We start from the raw sequence: 21,121 nt of genomic DNA on the forward strand, positions 1-21,121 counted from the left end.
ACTTCTGGCTTTCCATTTGGAGCTCCAAAAGGCCACTTGGAACTCCAAAAGGCCACCCCTTAGGACTAAAGTCTATGTCCTTTGAATCCTGAGCTAGAAAGGCTAGAAGGAGTCTTGTCAGCCATTTGTGGAGACGACGTCCCCACGTACATGCGTGCATACAGACACACACACACTCCACAGACGCTCGCCCGCAGGTAGGATCCTGGCAGAGACCCAGTCAAGCATCCAGGAATTGCAAGGCCACTGGGTTTCCCCTGGGTTGCCTGGGTCAGCTGGTCCTCTGTCCTGGGCAGGCCCTTATGACCGGGACCAGAGGCCATCCCTAAGGCTCTGTCTACCTCTGGGCAGGGCAGGTGGCCCATGAGCCTGTGCTGAGTGGAGCGAATCAGCCTCTGCTGTCTTCAGGGCTCAGCTGAGGTGCCCACCTCTGTACACGGTTCTGACAGGAACCCTTGGGCTCGGCCTGCCAAGGCAGCTGATGTAGGCCAAAGACCCCCAGGCCCTCTCACTCGCACTACCCAGGCCAAGTGGCTGCACCCTTGGCCTCTCCTAGGTCTGTCCTGAAACCTTTCCACACAGTCCCTTCCCACCTTATTCCATACACCCTCAGAGGGAGGGGCAGTGGGCCCAAGCTGGGAGCAACCCAGCCCTCAGTGAGATGGGGCAGCCGCTCTGGGAGCCGGTGGGGGAGGGGCGGCAGCTCAGGCCAAAAAGAGCCTTAGCCAAGTACAGGGTCTTACTGGTACCTTCTACCCAGGGGACAACACGTTTTTGGAGTCCGGAAGCCATGGAGTAGGGAGCAGGAAGATTTTGAGGATGATGGCTGTGGTAAAGGTGGAGGGTAATGATATAAAAACTGAAGGCACGTTAAGTACATTTAATGTAGACAGTGCTCTTTTCAAGTTTAAAGTCACTTTATTAGTTTAGGAACGTGATAATATATACTAAGGCTTTACACAAGATTATGTTAGGTATGTTTTTTTTTTTAATTTTTTTTAACGTTTATTTATTTTTGAGACAGAGAGAGACAGAGCATGAACTGGGGAAGGTCAGAGAGAGAGGGAGACACAGAATCTGAAACAGGCTCCAGACTCTGAGCTGTCAGCACAGAGCCCGACGCAGGGCTCGAACTCATGGACCGTGAGATCATGACCTGAGCCGAAGTTGGCCGCTTAACGACGGAGCCACCCAGGCGCCCTGGTTAGGAATGTTTAGACCAGGGTTTCTTTACCTCCATATTATTGATATATTGGGTCAGATAATTCTTTGTCATCAGGGGGCTGTCTACTGGATTGTAGGATGTTTAGCATCCTATTGCCGCTGCCCACTGGATGCCAACAGACCTCAGTCGTGATAGCGAAAAATGTCTCCAGACACAAATATCCCCTGAGAGGCCAAACCACCCCCTGCCCCCTCCCCTCCAGTTAAAAACCGCTGATCTAGATTTGGATGTATAAATGTCCAGAACCAAATGGAAAAGAGTCAAGAGGAAATTTGTTTTTCTAGTTGTTCTGATTGTCCAGAAAAAAAGGAAAGTCCTAGAAAAGGAGGATATTTTTTGAATAGTTTTAGCATATGGGTTTGTTTTTTTTTTTTTTCCTATTCTTTTTAGGAGTTTATTCATTTATACGCCCACCTTTTCCGGAAATAGTTTCAGGGAGGTTTGCGGGAATATATGGGACACAACAAGAAGTCCTGAATCAAATGTAGGAGCAAAAGGAGAAAGAGAACAGCAGTGGGAAGTTCAAGAGTCAGAAATTGAATTGAAAAATGACCGCACATTCGTGCTTTCCAGCAGCTACACATTTGCAGAATTCAGTGTCCGGAAAATAAATGCAAACCAACTCTTCTTGGTTTTGTGTTCTTGGGATTATGACAGACAAGAATGACTCCCTCGGGACCTCACAAAGGAGACATCAGTGTCTTATGATAAACACTGTCCTCAACAACATTCCCGAGTAGACACAACAACCAGTTTCACAGGATTGGGTATTGAGTATGACCTCTCAATATGGACTCAACACAAAGCATAAATCAGAACTGGACATAAACCAGAACCATTAGGCTGAGCACCGAATACCCACTCTGCTGGGTTGCCCTGATCCCAAGGACCTTTTGGGTCCCTGGGGGCTCGAAATACATTTCTCCTTGCCCTCTCTAATCATTGCTTCTCAATGCTTAGATGTCCATAATTTAATTTCTGTTTTTGAGTGGATTATAGATATGTCCAAGACTGAAAATTCAAAAAGTACTAAGGAATATACAGTGAAAAATAAGCTTATTTCGCACCCAGGCTCCCAGACACCCAGTTCCCCTCTCCAGATGTGGCTTTTGCTGTGTCGCTGGCACGCAGGAGGTGACAATGAGCTTGAGATGATGTGTTGTGACAGTGCTGTCTATTAAATACTGACCTGTAAGGCCCCTCCAGACAGATGCTGAGATCAGAGTAAGGTCTACCCACTGTTGTAGAAATGAGGAATCGTCAAAGGATCTGCCTGACCGAAAGCCATCCCCTCTTGGGAGGAAAAGGAGGAAGCCCCTAGAAGTAGCGTCACCATTCTCCCCAGAGAACTCCATCTGTGGCTTGTTAAACGCAGAGTCAAACAAGTCACCGAGGGCCTAATGTCCCAGTGCCCACAGCAAGGCCACAGTGATTTTAGCCCGGAAAAGAAATGTATGGTAGGTGCCAGTGGGTCCCCACCTGCCAGTGGGTCCTCTCCCCAGACCCCTGCCATCCTGGAGGCATTTGGAAGCGTGCGGGGCGGCAGGGGGCGGGGTGGGGGGCAGTGTTTTCCGACTGTCTCCACAGTGAAGAAGCGATTGCTGGTATTTAGTGGGCAGGGCACTCTTCCAGACAGGCCCCACCAAGAAGAATGATCCTGCCACAAATTCGAACAGCACCCCCAGAGAGAAGCACTGGCTGGAGTCCAACCCCTGTCTCATCCCTGAAACATTCTCACCCCCTAGGAGCCTCTTCTTGGAGCGACATCACTTCCGGGCACATCCACCAACAGGAGCAATTTAGGGAATGTGTGCTGAGGTCACGGAATGACGCGCTGAGTGTGCTATTATTTATCAGCCAGTTTATAGCTGGGGAACAGCTACCCCAAGAAAGTCTCTACGGTTTTACAAGAGATGAGCTGTTGCCTTTCTCTCTGGCCACGATTAGTTGGAACCAGTTGCCCGGCCCGGCACTCCTGGATGGAGACCATGAAACTCCCCCCCGGATACAGACGCAGGCGCGCCGATCCTGTCCCTAAAGCCAGGGGCCATCCTTGCTGCCTATCCCAGAGAGGAGTTAGTTCATTAGGAAGCCTGCTTAAAAGGTCGGAGAGCAGGAGGGGTTCTTCAGCCTTGTGGTTTCTACTTGGAGCCAAGAGATGCGGACTGACCTGAATATCTGTTGCCCCTAGTGATTTTTTGGTGTGCTCTCCCGAGACTTTTCTTTCACGTACGCACTCACTCCTTCATTCATTCCACAGACGTTTGCTAAGCGATGTCTACAACAACAGTTGTGCTGCGAAGATGAGATGAGATCAATCTGGTAGAGTGATCACACAGAGCCCAGCACGCAGACGTGCTTGGGCGTCGCTTGTCAGCAGGACTGACAAGCGCCAGACGCGAGGCTGGACCCGGAGACCAAGAAGACAAGAAGACAGGGCTCTGCCTCCCGCGAGCAAGAAGGTGGTGGGGGGGGGGGGGACGGAAAGAAAGAGAGCCTGGCAGCGCCCACTGGGATCTTCCACAAGGCTCCAGGCTCCGAGCCTCCCCCTCACTCTCATTTGGGAAACTCCCAACCAGAAGGAAACCACCCAGGCCACACTTAGCCCGTTAGCGGGTTTTTCCTGCCGCGTCCCCAGGCAGGGGGAGCAGGGTAGGCTGGGGCGTGGGAGGGAGTGTGAGTATTTACAGGATGTTTTCCCACCGCCGCTTTGCTAGAAAGGCTGGGTAGCAGCGTGCACTGCTTTAAAACAGCCTTCGCATTTAGATAAATGTGCCTCTTGTAAGCCGAATGTGGAGAAGTTTCTTTTTCTTACGGTGGGGATGACACCTATCTCACAAGGTTGTTACAAGATCTGTAAAGCACAGAACACACTGCCTGGCCCATACTGAGCATTAAAGGGCAACTTTCCTATGATTTCCCGCCCCCGCCCCTTCACGTTGCCATCATAATAACCCCTCTGCCTCGCACAGCACCTTACAGTTTGCAGACTGCTTGCACAGACGTTGCCCCACCTGATCCTCAGGTGAGAATCACCCTGGAAGGCACACAGGGCAGGTGTCACTTCCCCAGCTGACAGATGAAGACACTGAGTGACTTAGCAAGCGTCATCTAGTCAAGGTGACCTGCGTCAGTCTTCTGCTTCCTCGTCGAGGAGGTTGATGGATTTGGAGGATTTTTTTTTTTTTTTCCTGGTGATCTGATCAGGAGGTAAGAAAGAAGTGTTGTTCTTCATGGGGTGCCGGGGCTGCTAGACAGGCTCCCTCAGACCTGGGGCTCCCCTGGAAAGTGGAGGTCGCTGGACCCCGGCTTCTTCTCTGTCCTTTCCCACAAAGTCCACATGGTGGCCCTGGGGGAGAGGCGGCTGGTCGTGGGGAAGAAGGGGAATGCCTGGAGCGTGGGGCATCTGTGTGGCCCTGCTGTGGGCCAGGGAGGTGCGGAGAGAGCCACGGGAGAGGCAAGGCCCGCTGGAGCGCAGCCGGCCTGGGCTGGCTGCCAGCCTGGGAGAAGAGTCCGCCTCTAGGAACCACACACTGTGCCTGCTGCTGATGTGGCAGGGAAGGCACATCTGGCCAAGCATAACCATCAGTGGCTCGTTGGTCTAGGGGTATGATTCTCGCTTAGGGTGCGAGAGGTCCCGGGTTCAAATCCCGGACGAGCCCTGGCTTTTCTGATTTTTTTTTCCTGTACCCCAACATACACATATTCAGTACTTGCCCTTTTTAGTGTAGAGGCATAAAAATGGCCTAGCAGTGAGTGAATAAAGGACCATGAGGACAAGCTGCTGGTCTGTCTCTCCATTGGCCGTGCGTGGCCTGTATATACCCCATAATTTCCACTGAGGCCAGATGGGGCCGGAGGGGACTGGCATAGCATGGGGAGCTGAGCTGGAGAAGGTTAGAGCCAAAGGGCTGTGCTGTGTCAGGCAGGAGGAGCCTCTCAGAGGGCCTTACATGAAGAGCAAGTGATCAGGACAATTTGGGGGCGGGTCCGAGCTGGCGGTCAAGAAAAGGCAAGCTCCTTTTATAAACCCAAGCTATGAAACGCACTGGATTCGAAGTCCAAAAGGTAGGATTAAAGTTACAATTTTGAGTCTCAGTTTTCCTCTTGGTAAAATGGGAACAGTAATACTTATTTCTTAAAGTTGTTGGAAGGATTAAAGCAGAGATTGTATGTGAAAGCCCTTTGCAAACTATAATGTACCTCACAGACATAAGGATTGTTTGGAATAATGCTAAAATAAAGGAAATCTAGAGGCACCTGGCTGGCGGAGTCGGTTAAGTGTCTGACTCTTGATCTCAGCTCAGGTCTTGATCTCAGAGTTGTGAGTTCAAGCCCCATATCGGGCTCTGCACTGGGCATGAAGCCTACTTTAAAACAAAACCAGAAAAAAAAAAAAAATCTAGAGAGGAACTTCTGGCAACATGACAGACTGAACTAATGTAGCTATTTCCTCACCCAGTGCCCTCCTAAAACACACACAGAAAGATTGCATAGAATAGACTTAAAATTTTTTTTAATGTTTATTTTTTGAGAGAGAGAGAGAGAGAGACAGAGAGAGAGAGAGCCCACGGGGGAGGGGCAGACGCAGAATCCGAAGCAGGCTCCAGGCTCTGAGCTGTCAGCACAGAGCCTGATGCGGGGCTCAAACTCACGAACTGCGAGATCATAACCTGAGCTGAAGTCGAACGCTTAACCAACTGAGCCACCCAGGCATCCCTGCATAAAATAGAATTAAAAAATTAATATCTAGGTTGGGCGTCTGGGTGGCTTAGTCAGTTAAGCGTCCAACTCTTGATTTCAGCTCAGGTCATGATCTCACAGTTTGTGAGTTTGAGCCCCATGTTGGGCTCCAGCCCCGTGTCAGGCTCCGCGATGATACATAGAGCTTGCTTGGTATTCTCTCTCTCCCTCTCTCTCTGCCCCTACCCGGCTCACGTGCTCACTCTCTCTCTAAAAAAGTAAATAAGTGGGGCGCCTGGGTGGCGCAGTCGGTTAAGCGTCCGACTTCAGCCAGGTCACGATCTCGCGGTCCGTGAGTTCCAGCCCCGCATCGGGCTCTGGGCTGATGGCTCGGAGCCTGGAGCCTGGAGCCTGTTTCTGATTCTGTGTCTCCCTCTCTCTCTGCCCCTCCCCCGTTCATGCTCTGTCTCTCTCTGTCCCAAAAATAAATAAAAAACGTTGAAAAAAAAAAATTAAAAAAAAAAAAAAAAAAGTAAATAAGTAAACTTAAAAAAAATTAATATCAAGGTGCCTGGCTGGCTCAGTGGTAGAGCATATGACTTTTGATTTCAGGGTCATGAGTTCAAACCCCACACTGGGTGTAGAAATTATTTTAAAAAATTAAAAAAAAAACATTAAAACAAAATTAATATCTGAATAATGCAAAAAACTTATTTTTTTAAATGAAATTCCCAGGATTAAAGAAGGAATACAAAGCCAGAGAAAAGAGAAGAGGAGGCTGTCACAGTGCCCCGTGGTGGGTTTCAGACACAGATATATGCCCGGGGACATGGGGCTGTGTTTTAGTGCTTCTGGTTATAGGATATATTGCTTCAGTCCACCAGAGACAAAAAGCTGGGACTGAACACCCTGTTCAAGATCAGAACACCAAAGATCAGAACACCAAATATCAGACCGCCTGGATGGCTCAGTTGGTTAAGCATCTGACTTCAGCTCAGGTCATAATCTCGCAGTTCATGAGTTCAAGCCCCACGTCGGGCTCTGTGCTGACAGCTCAGAGCCTGGAGCCTCCTTGGGATTCTGTGTCTCCCTCTCTCTCTGCCCCACCCTTGCTTGTGCTCTGTCTCTCGAAAATGAATAAGTCTTAAAAAGAAGAAGAAAAAGAACACCAAAGATCTACCTTGTCCATGAAAAGAAGATGAAAATGACACACAGCAATCCAAGGAAGCAATGAAAAGGAATAGAAACACAAGTCAACTCGGAGAAACTAAAGTCCCAAGCCTGAGCAAATGCTTAAGTTGCTTCTGGATTTATCTTATCTACATGATGCTGGATCCTCAAGCAGTGAAATTAATTCTAAACCTGGTTTAGGATCCTTGGAATACCATATAGCCCCACAGAAAGCAAGAAAGAGCTCTGTCACAATGTTTTCATAACCCAGGGCAAATGGGACTCTCACTAAACAAACAAACACCTACTGCAGAAGAGCTCACGATAAAATATCATAAACTAGACAAGGAAGCAATCCACCATAAGGAAGAGTCAGCAGACACAACAAATAGGAGAATTAACATTCCAAGAACTGTGCATGATAGAAAAACATGAAAACCACTCTACAATAAGCATACTTAAAACTACCAAAGATTAAAGACAAGAAAATAAACCATAATGAAAACATCGCACTATTAACAAAAGCACTTTACTGAGGGAAAAAATAAAACCTAGGGAAAGACACACCATTGAAATTAGACTCAATGACCCATTAAACAGTAGACTGGATCCAGCTGATAAGAGAATTAGTGAATTGGAAGATAGAGCTGATGAAATCATTCCAACTATGGAGAGGGAGAAGTGAGGAGATTGAAGGTATGAAAGAATAGTTAAACGACACTAGGGGAAGCTTAAGACAGCATTAGCAACAAAAGAGTATAGAAACAAAACAAAACAAAACAAAACAAAACCCAGAATATCTTCCAAAGGCCAAGAGAAAACTGTCAAACTAAAATTTTATGTCCATTAAATTTCCATGTAAATTATAATGATATAGGGGCACGGTTGAGCATCTGGCTCTTGATTTCTGCTCAGGTCATGAGCTCACAGTTTGTGGGATTGAGCCCCAAGTTGGGTTCTGTGCTGGCTGCACGGAGCCTACATGGGATTCTATCTCTCCTGTCTCTCTGCCCCTTCCTCATGCTCTCTCTCTCAGAATACATAAATAAACATTTAAAAGTATAAATTATATGAAGTTAAGACATTTTAAGGCAAAGATTGAGAATGTTCGACAAAGACTTTCACAAAAATACCACCAAAAGAGATATATATTTCAGGGGTGCCTGGGTGGCTCAGTTGGTTAAGCATCCAACTCTTGATTTCGACTCAGGTCATGATCTCACCGTTTGGTTCATGAGTTCCAGTCCATCGATGGGTTCTCAGCATGGAGCCCACTTAGGATCCCCTATTCCCCTCTCTCTCTGCCCTTCCTCTCTTGTGCTTTTGCTCTCTCTCAAAAAATAAACATTAAAAAAAAAAGATATACTTCATAAGAAGGGAGCAAATAAGAAGGAAGGAGTGAAATGCAAGAAGGAATGGTGAGCAGAGAAATTTATAAATATGTTAGTGAATCGTGAATCTAAACAAGCACTTGAAAGCCACTGTTAGTGGAATGTAAATTGATCCAACTACTTTATAGAGCAGTCTGGCAATAATCAATTTGCACATATTCTGTGACTCCGAGATTCTATTTCTTGGTACCTACATTAGAGAAGTGCTTACCTATGTGCCTAGGAAGCACGCACAGCACTAACCACTAAGGTATTGTTTTCTAACACAGAAAACTCAACCTGAATGCCCATTACCAGAATAATGGATAAGTAGATTGTGGATATTCAAACACTGAAATTGTATTCAGCCGTTAAAATTCATGAATTGGGGCTAAATAAAACTTGGAGAAATGTTTAAAAAATTTTTTGAGAAAAAAGAAAAAAAGAAAGTTTGCAGAATTTTTATTTTATTTATTTTTTAAGTAATCTCTGTGCGCAAAGTGCGGCTCAAACTCACAACCCGGAGATCAGGAGCTGCATGTTCTACCAGCTGAGCAAATCAGTATTTTGTTGCTTGTGGATACATACATATAAAGAAAAACTGTAAAATAATAAATAGGAGGGCTATCTGTGAATCAAATGTGGCAAGAATGGACAGTTGGATTTCAGCGGTGTGTACGTGGGTATTTGTGGTTATACTCTGTACTGTACCTTTCTGGTTTGTTGTTGTTGTTTTAAATGAAGGGATCTTGGCATTTTAGAAATAAGGGTAAAGGGGGATAAATGGCTGCATCGATCCTCAAAGAGGATGATCTGATGGGATGGGATTAGGGGAGAGGCTGAGTCCAGAGTCCAGGGATTACAAGGATTAATTCAGATCATCCCCCTAAGCTGATTACCTGGCTGGCGCCCCCACCACTCCTGGCCCTTCAGATATGCATCCCTGGACCACAGTCAACTCCCCCTGCCCCCACTGCCTGCCAAGCCCTTACCTCCTGACTCCTAACTTCACCCCTACCTTCAACCCAGTACTGATGCGTCCAGGATTTGCCCAAATTTGGGTCCTGAAAATAGACTGGTTCAGGTCTCTCCTGAAAGCTCCCCAAATCAAAGGTGAATAGTGACCCATACCCCAGGAGCTAGGGAGAGATCAGTCCTAATACTCAGGATCAGAACTCCCTGAGGAGAGCCTAGATCACTGGATGTCACAGTTGACAACTTCCTCTCCTGCCCCTCCCTCCATGAACCAAGAAGTCAACGGTCAAGGTCAAATGCTAACTGAACTTGCTGGCTGAGCCAGGACTAGAAGGAGCTGTGTTTGGGCAAAACAGCTATTGGGGTTCCAACGTTCCAGTCTCTGTCAGTCTCCTGAACTCTACACCCCCATCCTGACACCTCACCACCCCCGTGCCAGTCATGTCCCGACAGGCCTGATATCTACCGCAGGCTCTCTGAAAAGGGTCTTTGTAGGTTTGTTCAACAGCCTTGCCCCACAAATGGATTACCTTGACCACAGGATCTGGGGTATAATCCTGTCCTCCGGGGGAGCAAATGAAATCTTGATCTGTGCTCATCATCTCTCAGAGCACCAGGCTGGGGGTTTGAGAGGGAGAAAAAAAGGAGGGAGCGGGAAGAAAGAGACTTATAGGGCAACATTACAGTTAATAGGCAACATTTAACTCCCTAAGTGTGAAATCATCTATTACGTGATAAGACAACGTATTAACTGTGTAGTTAGAGATTTACCTCTCTCATTTATTGTGTCAGGTGTCAATGGAGATGCTAGAGATACAAAAATGACTAAGATACCTCCCAATCTTCCAGAAGCTGGGCAGACACAAGAGTCAATTGAGACCTCAAATTGACAGGCGCTGCCCTAGAGGGAAGGAGGCCAGGGTAGAGCCCAGCAAGGGCCTCTCCTGGTCCAGGGGTGGGCATCAGGGAAGGCCGCCTAGAGGTGACTCCCGACTGAGGGTTGAAGAATAAGTGGGGGGTGTCCAAGCAAAGAAGGGCTTCTTTCCTGAGGAATGTGGAGGGCTTGTGAAACTGGAAGCCTGTGGGGGTGAACACAGACAACGTATGCCCATAACCTGCCAAGTGCACATGCAGGAAAAGGGATTGGTGTGTGTCCCTGGCTCAGAAATCTAACACTTTTCTGGGTGTGCTGGGACTGCCTGGTTCCCAAGTGTACCCACTTCTTTCCTGGCTGAGACCTGCAGAGACATGAGAACAACTCAAGATCCGGGGCCCGGTAGGAGTTCCTTGAATGAATGATTGAATAAGCGAAATAGGCTGGGTTTCCACATCTCCCATGTACGAGAGGGAAAATCAGCAGTGCTCACTCTGAACAGGCTACGGGGGCAGGGTAGGTAGTGGTTCAGGCTCACAGCGCACAGGGTGTGGGGCCAGGTGGGAAGGCGCAGTGGTGGAGAGAAGAAGTCTTCAGGCAGCGAGGGCTGCGTGGGGTCAGGAGCCGCCCTCCTGAAAGGGTCGCCGGTTCTAGGCTTGTTGCGGGCGCGGGGGAAGCAAAGAAGGAGATCAGGGCCCCTCAGTCCGTATATCTCCGCCTTGGCTTCCCTCCTCCAGCCCTCACGCAGCCCTGGGACGCAGGAGGCCACCGCGCGGGAACCGGGACGGCGGCCGGGGGTCCGCGCTGACTGCGGAAGTGGGGGACGCCGGGTCCGTTTGGTGGGCGTGTGAGTTTCCGCGCGTTTGGAGGAAACAGGACCGGAGGATCCGTCCCGCTTTGTCCCTTTCCTCCCCCATCACTGCGCGGGACGGGGCTCTGACACCTGGCCCCGAGGGGTCCCCGCGCGCAGCCGACTCCGGGCAGGACCATTCGCCAGAACCAGGGGATCTCGTGGCCACTCCTAGGGCAACCTCCAGCTCCGAATAGCTCCCGTCCGCTCCCCCTCTCCTCCACGCGGGCCCTGAGGTTTGTCTGGGGACGCGCTCCCTTGCCCTCGCCGCGCCCGCTCGCTCGCCTCCACCAGGTCTGGGAGCGGGGTGGGGGGAGGGCTTCCGGGCGGGGGCGGTGTCAGGTGGCCGGGCCAGGCCCCGCCCCCTCGGCCCTCCCTCCCTCCCCCTGCGCACCGGCTCCGGGCGCCCGGCCTCACGGCTGCGGCGTCTGCTCCGGGCGGCGGCGGCGCGAGCGGCGGCGGCGCGAGCGGCCATGGAGGCGGGCGCCGGGGCCGGTGCGGGCGCCGCGGGCGCCGCGGGCGCCGCGGGCTGGAGCTGCCCCGGCCCAGGTCAGAGCCGCCCCTCCCTCACCTCTCCACCGCCACTCCTTCCTCTTCTCCATCTCTCCTCCCTCCAGACCCCCTCGTCCTCCCCCCCCTCCCTCCGCTGCTCCCACCTTTCCCTCCTGTCTTCCTCCCTCCATCCTGCCCCCCACCCGGGCCCGATCTCCATCTTTCCGGGCGGGTCTTCCCCACACCGGCCTCATCCTCCCTGGTCGTCCCTCGCCCTGAACCCTCTCCACCCCAACTGCCCAGCCCTGGGGGCCCCAGACCCTGCACCCACTCCGCCCCAAAGGCGTCTGAGCGCAGGGCGAGGGTGGGGTGGATGAGGTCCAGTGAGAGAATGGAGGGGAGGGGAGCGGCTCCGGCCCAGATCCCCTTGCCACACGCCCCCGCCCCCCACCCCGCAGCCCCTCCCTCCCCTTTCCCGCACCACCTCACCATTTCAGCCTCTTTTTCCCAGGTTCCTGCCCTCTCTTCCATCCTTGCCGGTCTCCTCCCTGTCCCCTCTTGGCTAAAGAGGCACACACCCTTTCTGTCTGTGCAGGGAGAGGAGCCCGGAAAGGGGGTGCTGAGGGGGTTGGGCAGCGCAGGGCGGGGTCCCCGTAGGCCCAGCTCGAGGGGTGGCTGAGGGAGGGGAGTCGCAGGCTAGGCCAAGTGAGCCAAACACTTCCACCGGGATTAAGAACTCCAGGGCTCCAGAGGGCTGGAAGGCACGTCCCCATCTCTCTGCCCTGCACCCCAGTCCCAGCCCCCCCTAACATTCCCACAGTACCTCCTCTCTCCCTGCTTACAGGACCCACAGTGACCACTTTAGGCTCCTATGAGGTGTCTGAGGGTTGTGAGAGGAAGAAAGGCCAACGCTGGGGGTCCCTGGAGCGGCGGGGGATGCAAGCTATGGAGGGTGAGTTTTCCCAAAAAGCGTTCTTTCTCTCGCCTCAGCCAATTTCCCTTCCCTCCTCCTTCCCCCATCTGGCCCCCAGAACTCTGAGCCAGGACAGAGCCCTTCCTCCTGCTCACCTAAGCCCCCTCTACCCTTCAGGGCTGAGTTTGACCCCTCCTGGGGTCAGGCTTTGAGGGAGGCTCTGGGTGCATTCCCTTTGGGGCCCTAATCACCGGCTAACCAGGTTGTTTCCTCCCGGGGGTGGGGGATGGGGGAGCTACCAGACAGAGAAAGAGGCCTCGTAGGGCAGCTTTGAAGTAGCCTTTCAGCAGGGGGTTTGTTCTCACTGCCACCCGACCCAGATCCCAAGCTGTCTCCTATTTTTGAAAAGCAAGGAAGTGAGCCTGTGAAGTCAGCATTGTCTTTCTGGTGCCATCACCACTCACTTTGAATGTCAGCCTGTGGCTTTGGTTCTCTAGCATCCCTTACGGCCTGAAAGAATGGACTGGAAGGGGGCAGGTGAGAAGGCCAACCTCCCAACACTCACATATCACCACTGCACCCATGTGACTTGGCAGTTCCAGGCCCCTGGAAGGATGCTGTTCCATTTTCCAGGACTTCCTGTGAAGTGTCCCCAGGCCCCTACGCACACTGTGTGGGCAACCCTGCTCCCCTAAAGGTGACAGATGATGCAAGGGGTTCCAGACGAGCCTTAGGCTGCTGTTGTAAGTAAGGCCAGGGATTCAGAATTTTAAAACAAAGCAAATAATCAGAATCCAGACAAAATTTTGCTATTTCAAGGAACTGCATTGCAGCAAAAGAGGGGGTACTCGCCAACCAGAGGCTGTGGACCAGTACACCCCAGTTTCTTGGCTCATTAAAATGGCAGGCTTTCTTTTCCACACAAGTCCAACCTCAGACTTCCCCTGAAAACTGCCCTATGGTCAGCAGGGGAGGAGGGCACTTACAGCACCTGGGGAGGGGGGAGGCCTCCTGACACTCAGCAGAGATAAGGAAGGTGGACCTTGCAGAAAATTTCAAAAAGGCTTTATTGATAGAATACGTTTGAAAGGGGCCCGGGGTTTGTCCAATAAAACATTTAGAATCATTTCATCCAGATGTTTTCTTTCTCTGCCTACGGAGAGCAACACTTTCTTACTATGGAAAGGCTAATTTCTCCCAAGCCACCTGGATACTTTTTTAACCGGACAAACCCCCCAAACTGTAACTCTTGCCCCATGTGGCCTAAAGACACACCCAGTGTCTGAATCTTTTCTTCTTCTTTTTTAAAATGTTTATTTATTTATTTTTGAGAGGCGGCGGGGGTGGGGGGGGGTGGGGAGGAGGGGCAGAGAGAGAGGGAGGCAGAGAATCCTAAGCAGGTTCCGTGCTGTCAGCACAGAGCCCAGTGCGGAGCTCGAACTCACGAGTTGTGAGATCATGACCTGAGCCAAAACCAAGGGCTGGATGCTTAACCCCCTGAGCCACCCAGGCGCCCTGAATCCTTTCTTGAGTACTTGTCCCACAGAGACCACCAGGTCTGGAAGAAGCAGGTGTCCTTGTACAAGCTCACATGGCTGCCAGCACCCAGCTGCTCAGTTTGCCCAAAGACAGTAATAGGAGGCCACCTGGTACGATATTGGTCCCGAAAGGGCCTGGGAGGGAGATGAGCTACCTCCAAATTTGACCCTTGCACCTGAGGACTCATCACGAGTGCAGGTCGAGCCCAGGAGCTCCTTGGGGGACAGCAGGTGGCACTATGATACCATCGCTGCCCTGGGACAATGAGCTTGAGAGCCTTCAAAAGACTCTGGAAAGGAAGCTGACTCTGACCCCCTGGTGGGATGGGTTTCTCTCCTAGGGGAAGTGTTGCTCCCAGCTCTCTATGAGGAGGAAGAGGAAGAGGAAGAGGAGGAAGAAGGGGTGGAAGAAGAGGAAGAGCAGGCGCAGAAAGGTGGCAGCGTGGGCTCCTTGTCTGCCAGCAAGCACCGGGGACTGAGCCTCACAGAGACGGAGCTGGAGGAGCTGAGGGCTCAGGTGCTCCAGCTGGTGGCAGAGCTGGAGGAGACCCGGGAACTGGCAGGGCAGCACGAGGATGACTCCTTGGAGCTGCAGGGTGAGTGTCCGGGATGGGGCCAGAGGGCCTGGGCTCGCTGGATCCCAGGATCACGTCTGCTCCCCCTCTCCCTGCAGGGCTCCTGGAGGATGAACGGCTGGCCAGTGCCCAGCAGGCAGAGGTGTTCACCAAGCAGATCCAGCAGCTCCAAGGTAATTCCCAGCACTTGGACTGGAGGGGAGGCGGCCATCCACCTGAGCGGTTGGCTGAGGCATAGCAGGCAAATATAAACTAATTCAGTATTTCTTCCTCATTTCCCCTTACTATGCTCACCTTTTCCTCCTTCTCTCTCTCCATTCTTTTCTTTATCTAATTGATGTTCTTTGCATCTCTGCCTGGCTCTTCTGCCCTTCTCTGCCCTTTCTTGCCCTCCCACTTCACGTCTTCTCTCTCTGGCTAACACTCTCCCTTTTCTCTCCTCCAGACTCCTCCCATCACACCTGTATCCCTTTTTCTTTGCTCTCCAGGTCTGGGGGTAGGTAATCAGGGCTGAATTCCAAACCAGACTGCTTTTCCCTGTCCCTCCAGGGACACCATGGGAAGCGCAGTGAGCCAATGAGAAGTGACTGGAAGGGACGCTGCATCTTTTAAGGGAAGCAGATGAGAAGGTTTCTCTTGCTTCCCAGGACCAGAGCTTGGGGCCCTAAATCCCTTTCTTCTAACGCCCACATCGCTTTGTCTCTGGGAAGCAGCAAGGCAGGTGTCCCACATTCCACTGCACCACCAAATAAAGAAGGAGCTTTTGTTACTTCTGTGGGCTTCCAGAAGGTTTAGGGGAGCTGCCCTAGAAAACAGCAGGGACTCTCCAGGGAGAACTGAAATCAAACCAAAAGAAAAATATAAATGGAGAAAAAAGGAAGGCCGGAAAGCAGGCCTGAAGAGCAGCAAGCAAAGGTGGAAGAAGGGGAGGAAAAGAGAAGGGAAAGGTACAAGCCAAGGTAGATGCAGGGAAGTGGACAATGAATGGGGAGAAGGTAAAGGAGAGAAATGGCAGGAGATGTGTTGCACGGGGGAAAGCATGTGAACATTGGTCTCAGAAAACCTAGATTCTTGGGTCCAGTTCTGCCATGTAACAAGCTTTGGGGTCTTTGGCAAATCACATTTATCTTTCTGAGACTCAGTTCCTTATCAGTAAAATGAGGCTATTTTATCTGTTTATCATTCATTTATTGAGTGCCTATATACTTGGAGGGCAAGCTATGGACAAGACAGACCAGATCCCTGCCCTAATGAAGAGTGCATTCTAATGGGGGAGAAGCAGAAAATAAATAAGTTCAGGTAGCAATAAATGCTAGGAAGATAATATAACAATATGATATAGAGGGGCAGCTGGGTGGCTCAGTCAGTTGTGTCCAACTCTCTTGATTTCTGCTCAGGTCATGGTCTCATGGTTTGCCTCGGTTCGAGCCCCCCATCGGGCTCCATGCTGGTGGCACAGAGCTGCTTGGGATTCTCTCTCTCCATCTCTCTGCCCTTCCTCCAGTTGTGCTCTTTCTCTCTCTCAAAATAAATAAAAACAAACAAACAAAAAAAACACGTTAAAAACAATATGATATAGAGAGATGGGGTGAGTTGGGAATTTATTCTATTTTACTTTATTATTTTTTATTTGAGAGAGAAAGAAAGAGAGAATGCAAGCAGGCGAGAGGGGCAGAGGGAGAGAGAGAGAGAATCTTAAGCTCCCTGATCAATGTGGAGCCCGACGAGGGGCTCAGTCACACGACCCTGGGATCATGACCTGAGTCAAAATCAAGAGTAGGGCGCTCAACCGACTGAGCTACCCAGGCACCCTGGGGGATTGATTTTTGATAGGGCAGTTAGAAAAGGCCTCTTTGAGAAGATGACATTTGAGCTATGACCCAAATAATGAGAAAGATCTGAGGCAAGAGCATACCAGGCAGAAGGAAGCAACTGCAAAAGCTCAAGGGTAGGAATGAGCTTCACGTGTTTGAAGGACAGAACAAAAGTCACTATGGCTGAAGCAGACTGCATGTGGAGGACCCTGGTAAGAGACAGTTCTGAGAGGCAGGCTGAGGCCAGATTACAAAGGGCCTTGGAGTCCATCTGAGAGGTTTGGCTTTCATTCTAAGTACTGTATAGTAAAAAGACATGGCAGAGTCTTATATTGAAGGTGGAGCCCTTAGGACTTCTGATGAATTGAAAGGGGTAGGGCACGGGGATGGGGTTGGGAATCGGAGAGACACAAAAGATGACTTTGCCTTAAGAAACTGATTGGACAGTGCTATCGTTTATTGGGGTGGGGAAGACTTGGCAAAGAACAAGTTTGAGGGCTAGGGGAAACATTTAAGACACGTTTTTGTGTGTTGAGTTTGAAATAGCTATTGATATCTAAATAAATATGTTAAGAAGGCACTTGGATATATGAATCTAGAACCAGGAGGGAAATCAAGGCTGGAGATATAAATTTGGGAGTCATTAGCTTATACATGGCATTTGAGTGCCTGAGACATCACTATGACATCATATGGAGAGATATAGAAAGAAGAGGAAAAGGCCCAGTCCCAGGGATAGTCCAGTATTTAAAGGTCCAGTAGAGGAGATATGAACAAAAATGACTGAGGTAGGAGGAACTACAGAAGCGTTTCATGTCCTGGACACCAAGAGCAGAAAGTGCTTCAAAGAGATAATAATTAACTGTGTCAAAAGTTGCTAAATCAAATAAGATGGCCATTGGATTTGGCAAGATGGAGGGCTCTGAGATATTTCAGTGAGGACTGAGCCTGATTGGATTGGGATTAAAGAGGAAAGGGGAGGTGAAGTAGAGAGGGAGAGTGTGGATAGTTACAGTGGTCATGCTCTGAAGAGAAGCAGAGAAATAAGGGAAGAGGAAATGAAGTCAAGGGAGAGTTTGGTTTGTTTGTTTGAGATAGGACCCACTACACTAGATTATGTTTGCATAAGGAAGGAAACGATCCAGTAGAGCAGAAAAAGGCCTTTGATGGGGTGCCTGGGTGGCTCAGTCGGTTAAGCAGCCGACTGTGGCTCAGGTCATGATCTCACACTCCGTGAGTTCGAACCCCGCGTCGGGCTCTGTGCTGACAGCTCGGAGCCTGGAGCCTGTTTCAGATTCTGTGCCTCCTTCTCTCTCTGACCCTCCCCTGTTCATGCTCTGTCTGTCTCTGTCTCAAAAATAAATAAACATTAAAAAAAAAATTAAAAAAAAAAAAAAAAAAAAAGGCCTTTGCTTGGAGAAGGGACCTACTTCCTTGCAAATAGGGAAGTCAGTAGAGATGCAGGGAGGCAACTACTTGGGGAAACGAGTTCTAGAGCGACTCCTCACTCATTAGGGTGTTGCCAACTGGGCAATGGATCACGCGCCAGCAAGCTAGGGGCTACGGGTCTGAAGAAGACGCTCAACTCCCCGCCCCCCCCCCCCCCGCGGCAGGAAATAAAGACCGTCCTTGCGCACGCGCGCTGCCCGTTTCCGCCAAGAGGGGGCGCGCGCGGCCTCAGAGGTAGCTGGTATTGAGAGGCCGTTCCGGCCTCCACAGCCCCGCGGGGGCCGGGACCGGCCGGCCGGCGGCGGGAGGCCCCCCAGAGAGACCTCTTGCGGGGGAGCCGACAAGATGGAGGCCATAACCAGTGAGTAGGAACCCACTTTTTTGCCCCACAGCCCAGTTCCCAGGCTCTCGGCTTCGCCCCGAAGGTCCCACGCCCCCTGGCAACGGGCGCTGCCTCTCTGGAAACCGGGTGTGGCCCTTCCAACTCCCAGCCAGGGTCCGCCCCGCCCAGCTTTTGGATAAGCTCCTCCCCCTCGGGCCTGCAAACCCTGGCCCTCACGGTGGGCAGGCCCTGCCCCTTTATGCTCCAAATTGCGAGCGCTTTCGTGGCTGAGGGAGACCTTTCTCCATTCTCCAGTGGATCTGAGAAAGCGTTTTTTGTTTGTTTGTTTGTTTGTTTGTTTGTTTGTTTTAGGACCAGACCCCAGAGGGGAACCTAAGGGAAATTTGAACCCTAACATCAAGGATGTAGTGGGAAGTGAAGGTCATAGCCATATTTGGTTATCATGTGATGAGCCTGCATTTTAATTTCAGATGTGAACTCTGTACATTATTTGGGGGCCAGTACTTCCCACAGGCAGTTCATGTGAGCTCGGAGGCTCTGTAATGCCTAAGGTTCCAGACTGAATAGATGAGAATAGTCTGTGTAAATTTTTTTAGACAGGGAATTTTTGGAAAGACGAGGTGCATCAGTAAAATACTGTCAATTAGTTTTGGTCTTCAATGTAGACGCACCTAATACTTTTTGTTTGCAGTAGCCTAAGGTGTTGCTTTGGTGCCAGGCCTCAAAATCCCCCTTTCTACTGCACCTTACTTACCACATTCACTCTTCTTAGGTATTCCCTCTATTCCATATCAGATGAAGCTATACTTCTCTAATGTGCTAGAGAGTAGGTTGAAAGTAGTTTCCAGATAATACATAAGTCTGCCTTTAACTTTCTGCCTCTAGAACACGATAGATGAGTTTACTTATCCTCTTGACCGTCCCAACCTTTGGACTTTGCAGGTGAGCTGCGGTCTCTACGAGAGGAGATTTCCCTGTTAGAGCGTGAGAAAGAAAGTGAACTTAAGGAAATAGAACAGGAGTTGCACATAGCCCAGGCTGAGATCCGGAATCTGCGGCAAGCAGCAGAGGATTCCGCGACTGAACACGAGAGTGACATAGCATCCCTGCAGGAGGATCTCTGCCGGATGCAGAATGAACTCGATGACATGGAGCGCATTCGGGGAGAGTATGAAATGGAGATCACCTCCCTCCGTGCAGAAATGGAAATGAAGAGCTCTGAACCATCCAATAGTTTAAGTGTCTCAGATTTCTCTGAGATGCAAGGTATGAGAGGCCAAACCCTCTTCCTGGTCTGTCAGTAAAGTCAAGCAGAGAGAGTTATATGCAAGAAGATGGTGGAAGGTAGTCTTAGACCATGAATTGGGAACCTCTAGAAAAAACCTCCAGGTTGAATTTAAGGGAGAAAGGGAGAACTATAAGGGAGAAAAACTTACCCAGATGTCACACAACCAGTCAGTGGTGGTATAAGAAATAGCACTATGGAGATGTACCCTGAGAATTCTTCTTCAGAGAAACATTGGACGTTTGTTGATTTGACTGTGGGAAGGCCCTTTCTGAGAAAGTTTCCAGTTCCAGGATGGGAGGATGAGGGGCCTGTCATCTTGGGAAACTTCTTGCTGCTCTGGCATCATGATGATTGCCTGGACTGCTTTATGGGGGGCCTCCAGTCCTGCTCCCAGGTCCTAGGTTGCTAATTTTAGGCTCCTTTAGCCCTGTCCAATGTAGAAGCTTTAGGGGACAACAAATCAGAGCACAAGACAGCTGGAGAGGAAAAGAGGTTATTTCCAGTAATACATGAGGTACTAAAAAAGCTTAGAGCTCTGCTTTCAGACAATGAGTCTCCCAGCTAGTTGCTAGGATTCATGACATCAGAGAGTTTGCCTTTATTCTGAGGCTGGATTTATGATCTGGGTATAATGGGAGGCCCTGTATTAGGCCAGGTCAAGCAGAGGCAATCAGCAAGGAATCAAAGAACTGCAAGTTTTCCCAGCTGTAACAAGCTTCTCAGAAGAGCCTTTGGACTGGTGGTGCCAGGAGAGGGCGGCCAGCACAGTGGGAAAGCTTGGGTCAAAGTTAAACAGAGCTGAATTCAGAGTCTCAGTTCTGCTAATTAGCGAGATGAACTTGGCTTGGTTATTACCTCTCTGAACCCTAGTTTCTGTGTCTATAAAAATGTTGGCTAATAAAACTTTACAGCCATAGGGGATCCTGGCACAGGGAAAGGACCTTAGAACAAATGGAGAGAAATCTGTTGATGCCTTAGTTGTGACACATGTACTGTGGTAAGATGTTACGTTAGGGGAAATGAGGTGAGAACTCTCCCAGGGAATTTCGCACTATCTTTGCAATTTTTCTGTAAATCTAAAGCTATTGTAAAGTTAAAAGTTTATTTAGGGGTGCCTGGGCGGCTCAGTTGGTTAGGCATCCAACTTCGGCTGAGGTCGTGATCTCATAGTTTGTGAGTTCAAGCCCCGCATTGGGCTCTGCACAGTGTAGAGCCTGCCTGGGATTCTCTCTCTCCCTCTTGCTGCCCCTCCCCCACGTGTGTGTGTGTGTGTGTGTGTGTGTGTGTGTGTGTGTGTGTGTTCATGCGCACGTGCACACTCTCAAAAAAAAACTTTAAAAAAAGGGAAAGAAAACCTTATAGTGCTATTTTTGGGATTAAATGAAATGCCATGTATGTTGAAGTACTCATACAGTAACTGAATCTGAGGCTGAAACCATCAAGTCTAATGCTTAGCACGTGGTTGCCTTGTATTAAAGATTAGTTTCCTTCCTTCTGTGGTAATCTGCAGTATTCTAAGGAGTTTTGACTGAAACAAAGAGGGGACATTAGAAGTGAATTTC

General features: G+C 50.0%; 1 protein-coding gene and 1 non-coding gene across 7 annotated transcripts in view; both read left to right on the plus strand.

The window, feature by feature from the left end:
* Nucleotides 1-4,815: 4,815 nt before the first annotated feature.
* On the plus strand, nucleotides 4,816-4,887 carry TRNAP-AGG (transfer RNA proline (anticodon AGG)). Its single transcript has one exon. It is a non-coding gene; the product is annotated as a tRNA-Pro (tRNA).
* A 6,649-nt stretch (nucleotides 4,888-11,536) lies between these two features.
* Nucleotides 11,537-21,121, plus strand: part of CCDC136 (coiled-coil domain containing 136) — a 28,243-nt gene continuing 18,658 nt past the window's right edge. For 3 of the 6 annotated variants that reach the window (XM_060633065.3, XM_060633064.3, XM_060633066.3), the window contains exons 1-5: nucleotides 11,537-11,696; nucleotides 12,484-12,591; nucleotides 14,432-14,686; nucleotides 14,764-14,838; nucleotides 19,214-19,537. In XM_060633065.3, the coding sequence (XP_060489048.2) occupies nucleotides 11,621-11,696; nucleotides 12,484-12,591; nucleotides 14,432-14,686; nucleotides 14,764-14,838; nucleotides 19,214-19,537 (838 nt within the window). In that variant the 5' untranslated portion in view covers nucleotides 11,537-11,620. Of the gene's footprint in view, nucleotides 11,697-12,483; nucleotides 12,592-14,431; nucleotides 14,687-14,763; nucleotides 14,839-18,144; nucleotides 18,290-19,213; nucleotides 19,538-21,121 lie in introns of those variants that run through there. The other 3 variants (XM_060633063.3, XM_060633061.3, XM_060633062.3) reach the window with 3 other exon arrangements.

The sequence above is a fragment of the Panthera onca genome, chromosome A2 (assembly GCF_046562875.1).
Source record: "Panthera onca isolate mPanOnc1 chromosome A2, mPanOnc1 haplotype 2, whole genome shotgun sequence".
Classification (NCBI taxonomy): domain Eukaryota; kingdom Metazoa; phylum Chordata; class Mammalia; order Carnivora; family Felidae; genus Panthera; species Panthera onca.